The following is a 17,655-nucleotide window of genomic DNA, read 5'->3' on the forward strand; positions in this document are numbered from 1 at the left end:
TAAATAAATAAATAAAGGCATCAATATTTTCAATGTCACATTTCTATGATCACAACAATTTTTAAGTGGTGTACAAATGTGGTAATTTAATGTTTAACAACTCTGCTTTATGACCTTACAACTTCCTAACACGATTTAAAATCATTTTTTGCAACAAATAAACAGAGCGTAGTTTTACTAGTGGGATTCTATTCCTAAGTTCTGCCTTAGGTGTAAATTTATTTAGAACATCAAAAAACAAAAAACAAAATAACATAGCGACAATGAAAAACTCATGCGCGTAAATAGATATATTATTAATAGCTTTTCACATAATGAAATGAAAACTGCTTTAAGCCACATTATTTGGACGAAGCAATGAAATTTTCTGTTTGTAAAACCAAATGTTAGCGGTAAACCAGTGAGTGCGAACTGAGAGCATTTAATTGGCACTTGAAAATTATGCCACATGAAAGTGGTTGCAAAATATTAGAAATATTACATATTTTTGCAAAATATTATACATTAAAAGAGCATAATTTTTTAACCTCAATAAAGTTAAGTATATTTTCAACAAATTTACAAAAATTTCAATTAATTCTCAACTCTTATGCACTAGACGTAATTACCTTGGGAATATGCATGCCACATTAAATTTATGCATGCCTGCATATACGGTGGTTAGTATGTACGAGTATGTATATTTTATTTATTTATTTGTATTTTTTTGCCATGCGACTATTCTCCAAGCAAAAATTTAACTAGTGACACGAATGGGAGCGGCAAATACCCACATTTGTCGATTTGACGCCGTTCCCAATAACTCAACCTACGGAGTATACTCGTCCACTTGGAGATAATATCTTAGTCTGGGGTCCTACAAGATCCAACTTATCTTCCTGGAACAGCCGATATCTGAGTTAATTAAGTTAATTTTTCTCAACGCCATAAACCAGACAATTGCAGAAGTTCATCACTTAGCAGTTATTTTAGGCTTTGTTGTGTTCGTTCATTCATCTCTCATTCGCTTATTGTCAAAATTAAATATTTGTTATTATTATTACTATAAATGGTATTTGAAAAGTGATCCCTCGATGACAGCAGTGAATAAATCCTGCACCTTTTCATGTCATCTTTGACACTTGTCAAGTAGACAGATTTACGATTTTACACGAGAAAACAACGCATTAAAACTATTAACACTTATTATGAGGAGGGTCAATATTTCAGACCAACAAAACGCATTTTTTGCTGGATATAATCGTGCGAATGAGTCAACATTTCAAAAGTATGTCAAAAAACTTCAACAAACTGGTTATGTTGACGATAGAAAAGGACTGGCAGACGAAAAACTGGGCGTTCTGTTGAGAATATTGCTGCTGTAGCGCATTGATATCTTGACGTTCTTAACAATTAGATAACCATGAATCGCCTGTTTGGCGGATTTTACCTATAGACGTGCTCATGGTGGACACTTAAATGATGTCATTCTTCTTCTAATTATTAGGAGCCGCATTTTGAATAAAAATAGTGAAACCTGAAAGAATTTTAATATTTTAAAGGTTTTTGTTTCTGTCTTGTCTTGTCCACGTCTGTTCAAAAGACGCTGGCCAGAGCCCGCAAGTCCGCTTGCGTATAAAATGAATTAGTATGTATTCCGCACTTGTATTCAATACTTCTAAATGAATTTCTAAAATCGGAGCACTTTCTAAGCAGCTGCAAAAATTAAGCTTCCAATACTTTCTGAGTTAAAAAAATAAGTGGCAACGCCATTAAAAAAATTATTTTTAATTAAAATGTTCTCAATTATATTACTTAATTCAGCTGTACTATTATTTATAATTTTCGTCATAAGAACTAGGTGGCAACGCTATACACAAATAATTTTAATTAAAGTTTAGCTCATTATTTCCAACACTTTCCGATAAAAAAATATGTTATTGATTTTTTTTAATTATGTGGCAACGCCACAGAAAAATATTATTTGGTCAGAATTATCTTCACCTTTATACATGTTTTGACAGTTAATACCTATATTTTTTGGTATGCAGATAAACTGCAAAGAAAAGAACTAGGTGGCAACGCTATACACAAATAATTTTAATTAAAGTTTAGCTCATTATTTCCAACACTTTCCGATTAAAATATGTTATTGATTTTTTTTAATTATGTGGCAACGCCACTGAAAAATATTATTTGGTCAGAATTATCTTCACCTTTATACATGTTTTGACAGTTAATACCTATATTTTTTGGTATGCATATTAACTGCAAAAAAAATCAGGTGGCAACGCTAACAAAAAAATTGTGTTTGAAATCTTTTCTGTTACTTGGTTATATTTTTTAAAAAATTGCCTTTACTTAAATACAAATAGATGGCAAGACCTTGCTAAAGTTAATGCGATAGAGACAGATTAGATGGATTTTCTAAATGTGTAAAACATGTTTAAATCCATGAAGTAGCTTTTGAGTAATTCGATTTCGATGAACTTTTCTATACATAGATATTTACTTATATTTGTAGAGACACTGCTTAACAGCAAAAATTAGTTTACTATCCAATTCCTGTAAACTGAAACTTCCTCTTAGCATTGTGTACTTCCGAAAGGCCACAGGCTTCTAAAAAATGTGTGAATCATTTCAAATTCCTTATTTTTTTTTTGTAGTGAAAAATTGCAAAACAAAAGTCAACTGTGATAGCGAAAGAATTTAGAAACTAACAAATAAAAAGTAAATTTTTTACTCTATCTTAAAGCCTGTTCCTTTAGGAAAGAATCTAGTTAATATCGAAGAAAATCCATGGGTAAATAGGAAACCTGTAAATGATCAAATGCATACATATATGTTATCATATGATAACTATCTACATGTAGTTGTGAACACGAAAATATTAAAAAAATATTAGATTAAAAAAAAAGTGATTTTAAACTTCCTAATGTGTATATAATTTTGAAATATTATTCTATTCTTTAACTGAACACATTACCTAAATCAATGCTACAACGAAAAACAAAACTTTTTATAACAAAAACAAGAAATACAGGATTAACATTAAAATAGCAGTGATCATGTAAGTAACGCATTTTGACCAAATTTATAAAAAAAATTAAATAAAAACTGCATTGACAAAGTTCGCATTCACAAAGTTGTAACTAATATTTAGTTGAATTCTCGAATCTTGCACAACAGCGGGGCATTGACGCCACCATTTGCTCACATCGCTGCTTCGAAATCTTCAGTCATGCATTTTTAACTATTTCCCAAAGTTGTTGATTATTTCTCGGCATTGGCATTGTGACAGATCTTCCCGCACAGATTTTCTATCGGATTCAGGTCGGGGGACTGAGCTGACCATTCCATAATCGTTATCCTGCTGGTAAACTCATTGGAATTTCCTTTCTGCAACATGGCATCATAACATTCTGCATTATTTCCTCATAAATATTGGTGTCCCTTATGACATCAATTCCGTGTATGGGGCCTGCGTCATAATATGAAAAACATCCGCATACCATTATTCTTGAGCCTTCATGTTTAGTGCTTTTTAAAGTGTATTGTAGCTGATTTTCGGAGCCAGGTAAACGTCTAACATATTGTCGCCATGCAAAACTATTTTAGATTCGTCAGCCCATAAAATATTATGCCACATGTCAGCAGTCCAGCTAGCATGTTTTCCTTCAAATTCCATGTTTTTGTGTCAGCAGTAACTTTTTTCGTGGGCTGCGAGCTATTAATCCACCTTCACGTAGTCTTCTGCGTACAGTTATATCCCAAACATTTAAGATCACCTCATTTTTTAATTTGTATGTCTGACTTGTTGGAATTTCCTTTCGACCAAAGTACAATTCTGCGCTCATCTTGCAGGGAAGGTTTTCGTTTTCCTCCCCCTTTTCCCGGATTTTCGGCAAACAAAATGGAAGAAAATTTTGTATTTCTGTGTAAAATCGTCCATTTGCTCTCAATTTCAAAATCTGCGTTCGTTGTTCTGTGATTTGCTCAACCAACTATAGTCAAAACATAAGAAATGTATAGTTACATAACCACTCACTAAAATTAAAAAAAAGATATATTAATAGTAAAAAACGTGCTTTTGTCCTACCACAAAGAATTTCGGAATCAGCAAGCGATTCTGCGAGTACATAGAAATTAGATAATGACTTGCGGAGGATAAAACAAATTAAATTTGCGAACCAGTGCAATTATTTCAATTTGGGAGACGGAAGATTTTTTCTTGTGTTTTAGTAATGCCGAGTGGTACCTATCTGAGGGGGCTATGTACGCATTGAAGACACTGGGTCACCCACGTTTGGTGCATGACTCGAAAATTAACTAAATAACTATTGGAATCATATTTTACGAGGAGGCTAACTTCTAGCGCCGTAATTTTATGAATCAGCAAAATTGTGGTATCTGAATTGAGAACAATCAACGCGAGGCTCAAGTCCCTCGTAATCCTCATGACGCCACTATGTTCCAAAAAATGCACCTCTCGGTAGAGTTTGTATGTCAGAGGCTAGATTGAACGATATGTAACTAAACAAAATTAAAAATGTAAATAAATTATTCACGCGTTGCTAGTAAAATACGTGGCCTAGAGAACATGGAACAGAATATGACATTCTTGGAACGAACTTGAAATGAAAAAATTATTCCAAGATATGCATATATCAATTGATTAGGTTAGGTTAGGTTAGGTTAAATGGCTGCCCTAGCTAAAGGGCTCACTTGGACAAATGTTAAAAAATTCGTCCGTTGTGGTGCCATACATGGGAGAGGAGAAAGGACGTGGGAAGGAAGAAGGAGCCTTGGGATTAGATACGATGATGACCATACATTTTACGACGGCGCCGACGGGGCTGATTTGCGTTCGTAGTTAGCCGTAACAAGCTACTAATGAACTTCAACAAATTTATGATACTTACGCCGGCTATATCCGCAGGCGTAGCGAAAAAGTGGGAGCCCAGGTTTCTAAGTCTTTGCCAGACGAGAGCAGGGCAGCTGAGAAGAAGGTGTTGAGATGATTCCACCTCGTCCTCCAGACAAATTCTGCAGAACGGACTTGAGGTAATCCCAAGTCTTACGGCGTGAACACCTAACGGACAATGTCCGGTAAGGATGCCCACCAAATTTGAGAGCTGGGGCTTTGTTAGCCTTAGGAGTTCCCTTGAGCGTCCCCGATCTACCCGTGGCCAGAAGGATCTCGCGAACTTGCACGTTTGCGCACTAGCCCAGCGCTCGCTGAGTTGACTCGAGGCCCATCTTTCCAGGAGCAGACCACAGGTTCTCGGGGGAACCCCAATTCTCTCATTTCGTGACGAAACCGTCTCCAAAGTTCCTTGTCTAGCCAGCTCATCAGCCCAGCAGTTTCCCTCTATGCCGCTGTGACCGGGAACCCAAATGAGCCTGGTGACGAAGTATTCGGATGCAATCGAGAGAGAAGCCAGACATTTCTCGACCAACCTCAAAGGCACAAACAGCGAGCCCAATGCCCTAATTGCCGATTGGCTATCGGAGTAAATATTTACTTCCTTAACGGTAATTACCGAAGTAAGCAACCAGTCCACCGCTTCCTTAATTGCGGATACCTTCGCTTGGGAAACACTACAGTGGTCCGGGAGCCTAAATTTAAGTTTGATAGGAGGCTCCTTACAGAATACTCCCCCACCAACCCTTCCGTCCAACTTCGAGCCATCCGTGAACATGTTTGCCATGCCTTGCCGTCGAATATTGCACCCCGCCCACTCATCCCTTGCGGGAATGTGAGTAGAAAAAGGTCCGCTCGGACCTAGCGTGGGTGTACAGTGGTCCAACACCGTAGGGATGAACTCAAAGTTTTTAAGATTGCTAGAGTGTCCGTAACTTAGGTGTAGCCTATAGCCCGAACACCTTAATCTGATTGCGGCGCGTGCAGCGGTAGTTTTCCCTTCAATTGATTTCTTAGTTCATTTTGTTACGACTAATTCTGTCGACTATTTTTCAAGAGCTTATGTGCTGTTAAAGATATCGTGATTGACGACTTGGAGGCCAACGTTCGGCGTTTTATTAGAGAATAACGCCGCTAGGGCTGGGAGAATCTATAGGAAAGAGGACCGAATGGTTTGTCTTTATACGACGCAGTCTACGTAGCCATACACTCAAAGTTATTTACAAATTTACGCTCAAATTATTTACTAACTGCCATAAACCTCGTAAGCTGATTAAACCAAGGCTTTGATAATTTTATTGATCTTTTAGGTAATTGATTTCAACAAAGATCACAAAAATCACCAATTTAACACTTAATGGAAACTATCGAAATTTAGATGCATTTAGTACAATACTATTTCGGAAGTATTGAAAAAAATGGTCCCATGGACCCTTTCTAAAGTATAGCCATCTTAGATTCAATTGCTATTTATTTTTTAAGTAAAAGTACGGCCCGCGAGTTAGGTATGGCTGTAGTCCACTAGAAGCCAACCAGTTCGGCAACAGTGAAATTTCCTGTAGAGTAACATCAATCAAGGAATGGTGAGCATGTAGGTATAAGACGCAACTACTGTTATTCCACTTGCTTCATCCGCAGTATACTTGCAAAGAATCACAAATTCCAAATCAAGTTCAAATTCACTAGCTGTTTTGATTTATTTTTATTTTTTGTTTTGTTTTGTTTTGTAAAATCACTCAAAACCACAGCGCTCTGTCTACATAGTTGTTCTCAATTACGTGTTGCTGCCAACGTCGACTTTTGGTAGTTACTTAAAGAAATTACCAGCAGCAAAAGATCGTCATACCCTATTTGACAGCAGAAACTGTCGGCAGGCATAGACGCATGCAGTATTTGGACAAAAATGAGAAGAAAAACTGTGCGGAAGAGCGAGGTGATTCTCTAAAGTTGAAATAGCAGCTACTTCATGTTCTCGCACGTGCAACACATACCAGTTACAAAATTTTCACAAATATCAGCAGGCACATATGTTTTACTTTGAATGTGTATATGTAATGTATTAGGGTGCTTCTGTGCGAATATATAAAAAATTGATGAAATCTGAAGTAGTTCTGAGGAAACAGTTAAGCCGAGAAGATCACGTTATCCGAATGAATACAAATAATTTAGCCCATCGCTACGCGGCCCACTGCTAATGACAGATGAAAAGAAGGAACTTCTTCTTCTTGATTGACACGATAACCGCTTACGCGATTGCGTACGAGCTTAGCAAAGCGCGCCAGTCGTTTATCTCACCTGCTCAATATCTAATATATCTGGCAATTTCCAACGCAAAAGTGGCTTTCTTTTTCCTTTATCGAGTATCGTATCGAATCATCAGAGCTTTAGCGTTTGTATCCACTCAAGCAAAATGGCCTAATAAGCGGATCCACTGAATCTTTATTTCCTGCACTATGTCTATGCCACCATAAAGCTCATACAGCTCTTAGCTCCTTCGACTGCGATATGCGTCGTCGGCAACTTGCAAAGGTCAAAAAATCTTCCGTAGAATCTTTCTCTCAATAACCACAGCGGATGCTTCTCCGATTTCGTCATCGTATAAGCTTCTGCGCCATGCCATAGGACGGCCATGATGAGAGACTGATAAAGTGAAAAAAAGAACTGCTGGCATTAAAGAAAGCAAAGAAAAGGCAGAAGATGGAAAACTTGGCGTTTTTAATTAGCATCAGTCTGTCGATATAGAAAAGGCTTCGATGTGCGATGTGATGACAAAATCAATTTACTCATTGGCGCGCACATCCTGGGTATTTGGCCAAGCTCCTCCTCCTATTTGTGGTGTGCGTCTTGATGTGGGACCTACAGTTTCAAGCCGACTCCGAACGGCAGATAGTTTTATGAGGAGCCTTTTCATGGAAGAAATACAATCGGAGGTTTGCCAATGCCTGCCGAGGGCGGCCGCTATTAGAAAAAACGTTTTCTTCATTTTTGGTCTTTCACCGAGATTCGAACATAAGTTCTCTCTGAATTCCGAATCGTAGTCACGCACCAATCCATTCGGCTACGGCGGCCGCCATCCATAAGGTGAGATTAATTGATGTACTACACTTTTTTTCGTTGTTCCAGGAAACAGCTTCAAAAAGTAAATTTTTCAAAATGTAATAATTACACAGGGAAGATGTCTGTATAATTAGTTTATTTTTAAATTCGATCATTTATATAATAATAATTTGTTGAACTTCAGGAAAGATTATTTTTAATTTTGTTCCATGGCGTACAGCACCGGTGAAATTAAAGTAAAAATTGTAATAAAAGTTTGGTAAAAAACCAATTCTAGTGTAATATAATAAAGTTTTGAGTTTCACCAAAAATCACGTTATCTGCGATTTCTTATTATTAATAGTTCAGATATTTAAGCAAAAAGAATCAAATAACGACTACAAAACTTTCCCTTTTTTATCGCCGTTAGCATAAATAAAGTATGAATTGAACTCTTGCATGTAGAAACATTTCTAGTGATATGGAATTATGAAAGTGTTGCCTATCCACCTAATGACAAACGGACGTCACTCTAGCTAATAAAAAGGTTCCCCATTTCAGTGTCTCGTCTGGTTTTCCTCCAGGAGTGGACACAAAAATTTAACCATTAAAGACACTCGCTCAGATTTAAATGTTACACTCGCCCTGGAATGTGCGTTTCCATAGGTGGTGCACGAATATCTCATACTGTTCTGTAAGGACAATCATATAGCAGTAATAATAAGTAATATTTTTCAATAATTAATATTGCTGAAGAAAGGTACGTTCGCCTATACGGGTTGCCCGTATTGACGGACCCAACGGATTTCGAGGACTCTTTGGGCCCATTCCAATCGACGAGGCTTGTCCGCAAGCAACAATCTTTGCGCCAATTGAATCTTATACGGGAATAAATGCAAATCAATGCGGATAATTCGTTGTAAAGTGGTCCGAGCAATGTCCAACTGCTGAGAACGGCGATTTTGGGATGTCCATGGCGACGCCTTGGTCGGTTTTGATTTGGCCTCTTTGGATTAGAAAGAGCATCACCAGTCGAAAACCTTTCGTACAAACGTTTAATGGTGTTCTCAGAAGGCGCACTTTTCACATTATTTAATTTTTTATACGCACGTTGAGTTTTCACAATTGACTTCTTTTGTTGAATGTAAATTTCAACAATTTGGGAGCGCTCGCGTGGCATGTACTGTTCCATGGTAAAAATCTACTTGGACTGACGTTTCCAACGCGGTATGTCATTAAGCGATCTGAAGTCTCTGTCAAAAGAAAGTCAATTCAAATCAAAGTACAAACTTCGGACCTTTACGTAGTTAGATCCTAACTGATGACTCTATAACAGAATCTTGTTTAGGAACTTGTTAATAGGTCGGAGCAAATGTGGATAAATTACATTTTCCTTTGAAGAGGTAGGCCCCACTCCTCTTAACTAAAGTGTACGCAATCCTTAACGCCATGAACAATACCATGGAAAACCGGTGCTGAAGCTCTGAAGCTGATGGCTGAAAGCGGTCAGTTTCCGAACATTGTGTTTTCTGACGAGAAAAATTTTCAAATGGAGCAATTCGTAAACTCTTTTTCTTCTTTTTCCTTCTTAGAGATGAGATGATGCAAAATTGTTTGTGCGTGTAAATGCTTTCAGAAGAATTAATGAGGCTTTTAGAAAAAATACGTTGAAAGAGGAATTTATGAGCCCTCCAATAACAATTCCCCTACACCAAATAATTCATAAATTGGGAAGTTTTAAAAATTAAAAGTTATCAATACACTGGTTGCTATGGAGTTTGCGTGATGTTCTTCGCATGTGTTACCATTTTTCAAGTTCTGGTTAAAAAATGTTAAGAATAAAAGTCATAGGGTGGCACTCTGAAAGCATCACAGCTATCTGAGCCAAGTGTAACTTTATTGAATAGAAAGCTTGTCTGCAAAGTACGTAAGAAAAAATGCTTGCTCATGCACATTCGGCATGTGCTGTTGCACCGATATCTAATGAAAACATCAGTAGCTCCTCATGCTGCAGTAATTTGGAAAGTTAACTGAAAATTAATATGTGTGGAAGATCGAGTCAAATAAGCATCAGCCATTCGATAAATGCATCTTCGAATCAATAGTGAATAAATTCCAAGTTAAACTATAGAAATTTTAATAGACCTTTCGCTTTTGGAAGTTTGAATATTTTTCCAATACTTGTCTTTAATAAGATCTCGAATTATAATTTATTTCATTTTTTAATCCTCCTTTTAAACCTTAAAGCGATCCACCCTAATGTGCACTCATGCGCGTCTAAGACGCTTTTACATTAAATGAAATTTTAGTTCATTGCTTTGAGAAGCAGAATTTTGCAAAATGTTGAAAGCTCATTCTGGTCTCTAACAATAACTAGCATGCGCTTGCATGCATACATACCTACATACACACACACATGCTTTTTCGCTTTATTAAATTTTTATTGAGTTGCAAAGTAAATTTGATTTTCTTAAATTTCTTGAAAGATTTTGCTGAGTTACGTTTCTCAGTGCTGCCTTAAATTTCAAAATTGAAATTGAATTCAAAATGGAAATTGTGCATTCACTTAATATTTCTTGCTTTTTTTTTGCCTACTTGCAGAGCTCCGTGCTTGGATCCGGTGGTATTATGTATATAAACGGTAGAATAGTTTCTGGACCTTTAGAATCTCTGATAGAGGTTTTAGTGCCGAAAAATCGCATAGATTTCGATAAGGTAAGTAAAATGAAATATTTTTAAAATGAATTTTATTGTATGCAGGTATAAATTTCTTGCCTTTTTAAGAAAAATTATGTCTATAAAATCACTTTAGGGATAATGCATCGCTTCGGCAACATAGCATATTATTTACATATTTATTTTTTCTACGCAATCTACATCCAGAAGCTCATTCTCGTACTTTCCCGATAACCGCATCCATTAAACGGTATTGAGCTTAGAATCTGATTATATGCGATTTGCCCGAATAATTATTTTGTTGTCAGTACTTAAGTTCTGTATTAGCGCTACTATATTTTCATTTGCATATTCCTTCCGTAATAACTTGACTTACATCAAATAGCTTAACTCTGGCGAACACTTTGGCAAGATCTACGAAACTGTTTTCTCAACAACGAAATTGTTTTCTCAACAATTTGTCTTATAACAAAAATGGCATCATTTTCGAGCGATATGGGCAAAACCCTTATTGTTCCTCGTTTATTCCTTTTTCAAATATTTCGGTCGCAATAATTCTAGTGAACATCTTCGTGAAACTCTGGACATGATTGACACTGGGTGCTGTGCAAATAGCATAGAAGGAGGAAGCTGGATGAACTCGTTCTGCCTAAGCTAAAGAGAGTTATAATCCTCCTATCCAAAGAAATCTAATAGCTTGTAGTAATCTTCGATAGTAAACTCCTTTGGAAGTCACACGTTGAAACAAAGACTTCCAAAGCACTGACAGCCTTGTGGCAGTGCAAAGGTGTCTTTGAGAAAGCATGGGTATTTCTCCTAGAAAGATCCTATAGATCTACACGGCTATGATACGACCTATTATCACCTATGCATCAGTGGTCTGGATGAGTAGACTCTCTCTCGTGGAAGTCACGGGGACCTTATCGAGACTACAACGCACTGTGGACATCTGTTGCGCCGGAGCTTTTCCGAATATATCAGGTCCGGCAGTAGATATTCAGGGTAGTCTACCCCCACTTGAAGTTTTCATCCAAGTAGAGGCCTGGAAGGCCATATGCAGGCTGAAGTACAATGGGCATTGGTACAGCCCCTGTCCGGCATTGGACAACAGAGAAGGCATGGACTTCAATCCAACGATCTTCGCCATGCCCCTTGACTCCATACCATCAAGAGTCGTACTTGAGAAGAGATACGTGTGGTGCTTCCAGAGGCTCAATAGTGGTGAATCTTTGAAAATGAGCTCGGCAAACACTGTCTTCGCTTTTCCACAGATGGCTCCAGGACCGAGCACGGTTCTGGCTCTGGTGTCTACGTAGAATCCAGCGAGACAAAACTACACTTTGCTCTTGGAATGCACGCAACTGTGATTCAACCGGAGGTGTATGGTGTTCAAGAAGTGGTGAACTTTGTTGTGGAAAACAAAGGGAGAAGCAAATCTATATGTGTCTGCAGCGACAGCAAAGCTACGCTCATCGCCTTTGACAGCCCTCCAACCCCTTCAAGGGTAGTTGAGTCCTATAAATCCAGGCTGAACTATATCGCTAGACATAATATCCTGATGCTAACATGGGTCCCGGGACACGTGGGTATGTCTAACTCTTTAGCTGGGATGAGCTCTGAAGCTAACGTTTTTGCCCCCAAGCCGTTCGGCCACTCCCTTCTGAGGCTGCAGATGGACGAAACTGATGTTACCAATCATGTCTGACTGACTGTCGCAAATCCTCCTGTCATTAAGCAGAACGGATTGTAGGTAGTTGGTTGAACTGATGATGAGCCACTACCTAAGAGCGAAGCACATGGAACAGGGGGGCATCTCAGACAGTGCACTCTACCCAGCATGTGGAGAAAAGGATGAGACGGCGGTCTACTTCTGTGTGTCTGTCCGGCTTTCGCTCGAGTCAGGCTTGAGGTCTTTGGCACTGATGCGTTAAGAAGTGACATAAGACCTATTCAGATTTCTTCGGAGCTCGAGTAGATTTAAAGAAAATTAAAAAGGGAACCTGAGTGCAGTACAATGGACTTAAAGTTGTCTGAGTGCTGTACTTGCTAGTCTGTCCCAACAAAAAAAAGAGTATCTTCGTCACTAATCCCAGAAGGCTGATACATCTATAGTTGTCGGTCTTTTTTTGTCTCCCTTTTTTAAGACTGGAATTGTTGTGCTAAGCTTCCATTAAACCGGTATTTTTTGAACTACTTTCATGAAGAGCTTATGTACTTATGGTTCCACATAAAAGAGGAGCTGCTATACTTAATTATTTCGTTTACAATTTCATCAGTTCTGGAAGATTTTCTATTTTTAAACTTGATTGTAACTGACTTGACTTCTTTTGATGTGGACCAAGATATGGCTGTATGTCAGTTCGTATTACTTCAAGCGACATTGGGTTGGTGAAAGCCCGATGATCTTGGGCCGAAAGCTCAATGAAATAGGAAACCCATGTGTATATTTGCATGGTTGTTATATTACTAAACTCGTTGGTTGGTTTCTTCTGCATCATATGCTATTCCAAACCTTTTTCTGGGCACCATAAAGATCATACTCCATTTGGGCCAAATATTTTCTCTTGTTTTTCCAAGCAAAGAGTTAATTTTGTTCCTAGTTTCTATGTAGCAATTGTATGCTGTAGCAATCGTATACCTTTCGTAATGAAATGAATCACAAAATCATACCCTAATGCTGAAAACAGTGAAGACCGCACGGAATCGCTTACCGCAGTCCCTTACCGTGCACAAAAACTCACCCCCGAGAACAACTGCGTTCTTTTAATTACATATTTACACAATACATCGGTTTGTGTGTGTATGTGTTTGGCTGTATCTACATAATGTTGCCATTGATATTTTTGCTTACACACTTTTTCACACATCCGCGTGATCAGTTACAATTTTTCATTGTTTAATAAACCAAAGCCAAAAACCAACAAATGCAAATAGTTCATTTATCTATATTTAACATTATTCAACACTATTTTTAAGCTATTTTGACAAAAATTATCATTTTTCTAAGCTTATTTTGTAAATGATTTCGAATTGTACTGCTTGGCAACACTGTGTGGTGAGAGAGCAATCAGCTGGGTCGGTATTACGGGATTTTTTTAAAAGTAGCGAAATAAAATCTACGGTACTACGATAGGGAAGGAAGGAACTTTTTATTTACATGGGGTTCTCATTAGTTTGATCGGAACAGCTGAGACGGGATTGCATTTACGGTGTTCACTGTTTTCAGCATAAGGTATTTGAGGTCAGTAGCAAATCACCCTGTATGGTGTTTGCGCGCCATTTTCTAACAAAAAATCTGCTTGAGCTCTGGTGAAGATTTTCATCGAATTCACTTGGCACCCAATGTGTAAATATTAATAAAGAGACTTTCATATGTATGTGTATACGGAACTAATAACCTGCTTGCTGACCCTTTCCATGCCAAAGGGTATCCACTACGACGACTAGCAACCGCAACATGAAATTAATCAGGGAAAATTTTAATTGAAAACGCAAACAAAGACATGACATATGTCATGGAAAAGATAAATAAATTCAGATAAGCAATAACAGTAGTATGTATATTCCGGGCTACAACGCAATATCAAAAATATTAAAATTTTAATATTTTTATCATTTTAACTCAAAAATTTAACATTTTTACCATTTAACTCATTTTTTTAACTTACAGTTACTCAAAATTTTAACATTTTTTAACATTTAACTCATTTTTTTAGCTTATATTATCTCAAAAAAAAAGTTAAAAATTTTGAATTGGGTCGATTTAGTCCACCCCTAAATTATAGTTACTCGTAGTTAATATTTTTAAGATATTAAAGATATCTATTTTTGATGTACTAGTAATCAATATTTAGGTTGGTACAGTTAAAATTTTGTGTTGGGTCGATGTCTATTAAGTGAAAAAATGTTAAAATATTTATTACAAAATATTTAAAGTAATCTATTCAAACAAAAATAAAAAAAAAAGTTAAAAATTTTGAGTTGGGTCGATTATTATTGATTGATAATTTTAAATATTTATTACAAAATATTTAAAGTAATCTATTCAAACAAAAATAAAAAAAAAAGTTAAAAATTTTGAGTTGGGTCGATTATTATTGATTGATAATTTTAAATATTTATTACAAAATATTTAAAGTAATCTATTCAAACAAAAATAAAAAAAAAAGTTAAAAATTTTGAGTTGGGTCGATGATAATTTTAAATATTGATTACAAAATATTTAAAGTAATCTATTCAAACAAAAATAAAAAAAAAAGTTAAAAATTTTGTGTTGGGTCGATGTCTATTAAGTGAAAAAATGTTAAAATATTTATTACAAAATATTTAAAGTAATCTATTCAAACAAAAATAAAAAAAAAAAGTTAAAAATTTTGAGTTGGGTCGATTATTATTGATTGATAATTTTAAATATTGATTACAAAATATTTAAAGTAATCTATTCAAACAAAAATAAAAAAAAAAGTTAAAAATTTTGAGTTGGGTCGATGATAATTTTAAATATTGATTACAAAATATTTAAAGTAATCTATTCAAAAAAAAAAAAAAAACAAAAAAGGATACATTTATTTTTTAAAGTACCTTTCAAAAAAAACGACGAACTCCTCAAAACAAGAGTCTTTGAGTCAGATTTGAACTTGCAACAAAATTATTGTTATAATTCCAACTGCTTAACCAACTCATCTAAACATCATATTCTAAAGTAATGCAATTACAGCTGAGTAGTATGCAAAGCAAGCAATGCTGATCTTATCAACATTGCTCACAATCTATAAATAGAATAAGCATAAGCACAAACCAAAAAAAAATGAAATACTGTTGAATACGAGTCACAAACTGCAAGATAAGCATAATATTTGATAAGCTTTTATACATCAACACATGTTTCGACTCTGTCGAAACCGTTTGACTTTGTCAAACATGGTTACAAGTGCAGTATGTATTTAGCGTTAGAAGAGGGTGGACGCAAAATAATTGAAACTTCAAATTTGAACTCTTTGAAGTTCAAATTTATAAAATTTACCCAATATTGGTTCATAATTTAAATCTCTTATTAAATATGTTATTGGATTAGATGGATAAATTTTACTAATATAAAATATTTCTCGAGTCCAATTATTTTTATATTTGTTTTCAAATTGTTTTTTATGTGATTGAATTCTTACTTTTTCTCCAATTTTAAAAACTGGTTTTTCTAAATTGTTTCTATTAATTTTAAAACAATTATCAAAAATTAATTGTTCATTTTTTTCATTTACTTCACAAGGTTTCATACCAATAGTTCTATGTACATCTTTGTAATTATATTCATATAATATTTTATCAATTACATCAATCCAATTAGTATTTTTCTGAATTTCAAATCGTATTTTTAGTTTTTCATTAATGGTTCTATTAAATCTTTCTACAATTGATGATTTCTTTTCACTAAATGTTTGATACATGTTAATATTGTATTTATCTAAAACTTCTTGGAAATGTTTATTTAAAAATTCTTTACCAGAATCTGTATGAAGTAATTTTGGTGCACAACCTGCTTTTTTAATAATATTTAAAAATGCTTCAGAAGTTGTTTTTCCATCTTTCTTTTTTAATGGTTCTATATAAGCAAATTTAGAAAATGTATCAATTACATTAAGCATATATTTGTATCCTCTATTAATTCTAACATTAACTGTTGTCATAATTAGTAAATCTGCTGCCCATAGTTCATTTATGCCTTTAGTAATAATTTTTCTTCTTTCAAAATTTTTTCTTACTGGTTTATGCAACTCTTTTGCTATTTTAAAATCATTATTTTTAGTATCAATAAATTCATCTTTATCCATTTCAAAAATATTTAAAATTTATTTTAATTAAATAACAATGATATCAGATAAAGTTTTAAAAGAATATATTAAAACACAAAAAGACTTAAAAAATAAACTTCAACAATTTAATTTAAACAAAGTAATAAAACAAGAAAAAATTAATGAAGATCTTCAAGCAATTATTCAACCATTAAATCAATCAGTTATTAATGTTCACAATTTAAATGATAGCTTTAAAAATTTAATAGTAGATTTAAATCAATCAAATCAATCATATAAAAAAACAATAGATAGACATTCACAAAGTGAACATGTTTCAACGGAGTCGAAACCGTTTGACAATAATATGAATTTACAAACTAATGAATTTAACGAAAAGCAACTATCACCAATTAGAAAAACAAACAAACAAAAATTAGTTGAAAGTACACCAACAACTAGCACAGGTTCACGGAGCGAACAGTTGACTCCATCAACATCAAAAGACGCTCTTTTGCGTAGTGCAAATGAAACGTTATCTACACCAGTACAATTTATTTCAGACAAAATTGGAAATATGGCAATGAAATATTTAAATTTAAATAATTCTGATATGAAATTATGTGACAATATTTTTGGTCTAAGATCTGAAGATGGAAAAGATTTATGGATTGGTAATACTGAAGTAAAAATTAGTAATAATGATATTATTTTAAGTAATAAAACTTATAATGGAACAAAAGGGTTATGGGAATTAATAACTTTAAAAGAACCATCAACAGCTGTAACAAATAATGATTTACAAAATTATGAAGAAATTATATTATCAACATATGCTTACATGCAAAATAATGACAAAAGTTCTAAACGTATTAAATCTAGCGTTGGAAATAAATATATGAATTTTATTAGACCAATATTGATTAAAAATAAAATTATAAAAGAAAAAGTAGGATCTGGTTTAAATTCAAAAAATAATCTTTCAAAATCATTACAAAATTTTAAAATTAAAACTAGTTTACCTACTGAATATGTTCGTTTTGCGAATCGTTCACATTGTGAACGTGTTTATTGGAATGATATTAATGAATTAAAAGATAGATTAAATTTGTTGTTAGGAGAGTATAATGCAGGAAATGATAGTCCAGAAATACATAATGAAATTATGAATATTATTGAGGAACTAAGAGAAGAAAATATGTTGACTCTCTCCGAAGGAAACGTATTAACTGTTTAATTAAATTACATATA

At 34.7% G+C, this 17,655-nt stretch overlaps 1 protein-coding gene across 1 annotated transcript in view; it reads left to right on the top strand.

Annotated features, from left to right (window-relative positions):
- Positions 1 to 17,655, top strand: part of LOC128864754 (uncharacterized) — a 260,399-nt gene that overhangs the window by 66,954 nt on the left and 175,790 nt on the right. Inside the window, exon 3 of the mRNA XM_054104510.1 lies at positions 10,541 to 10,654. Coding sequence (XP_053960485.1) covers positions 10,541 to 10,654 — 114 coding nt within the window. The remainder of the gene's footprint in view (positions 1 to 10,540; positions 10,655 to 17,655) is intronic.

This window comes from Anastrepha ludens, chromosome 5, assembly GCF_028408465.1.
Source record: "Anastrepha ludens isolate Willacy chromosome 5, idAnaLude1.1, whole genome shotgun sequence".
In the NCBI taxonomy this organism is placed as follows: domain Eukaryota; kingdom Metazoa; phylum Arthropoda; class Insecta; order Diptera; family Tephritidae; genus Anastrepha; species Anastrepha ludens.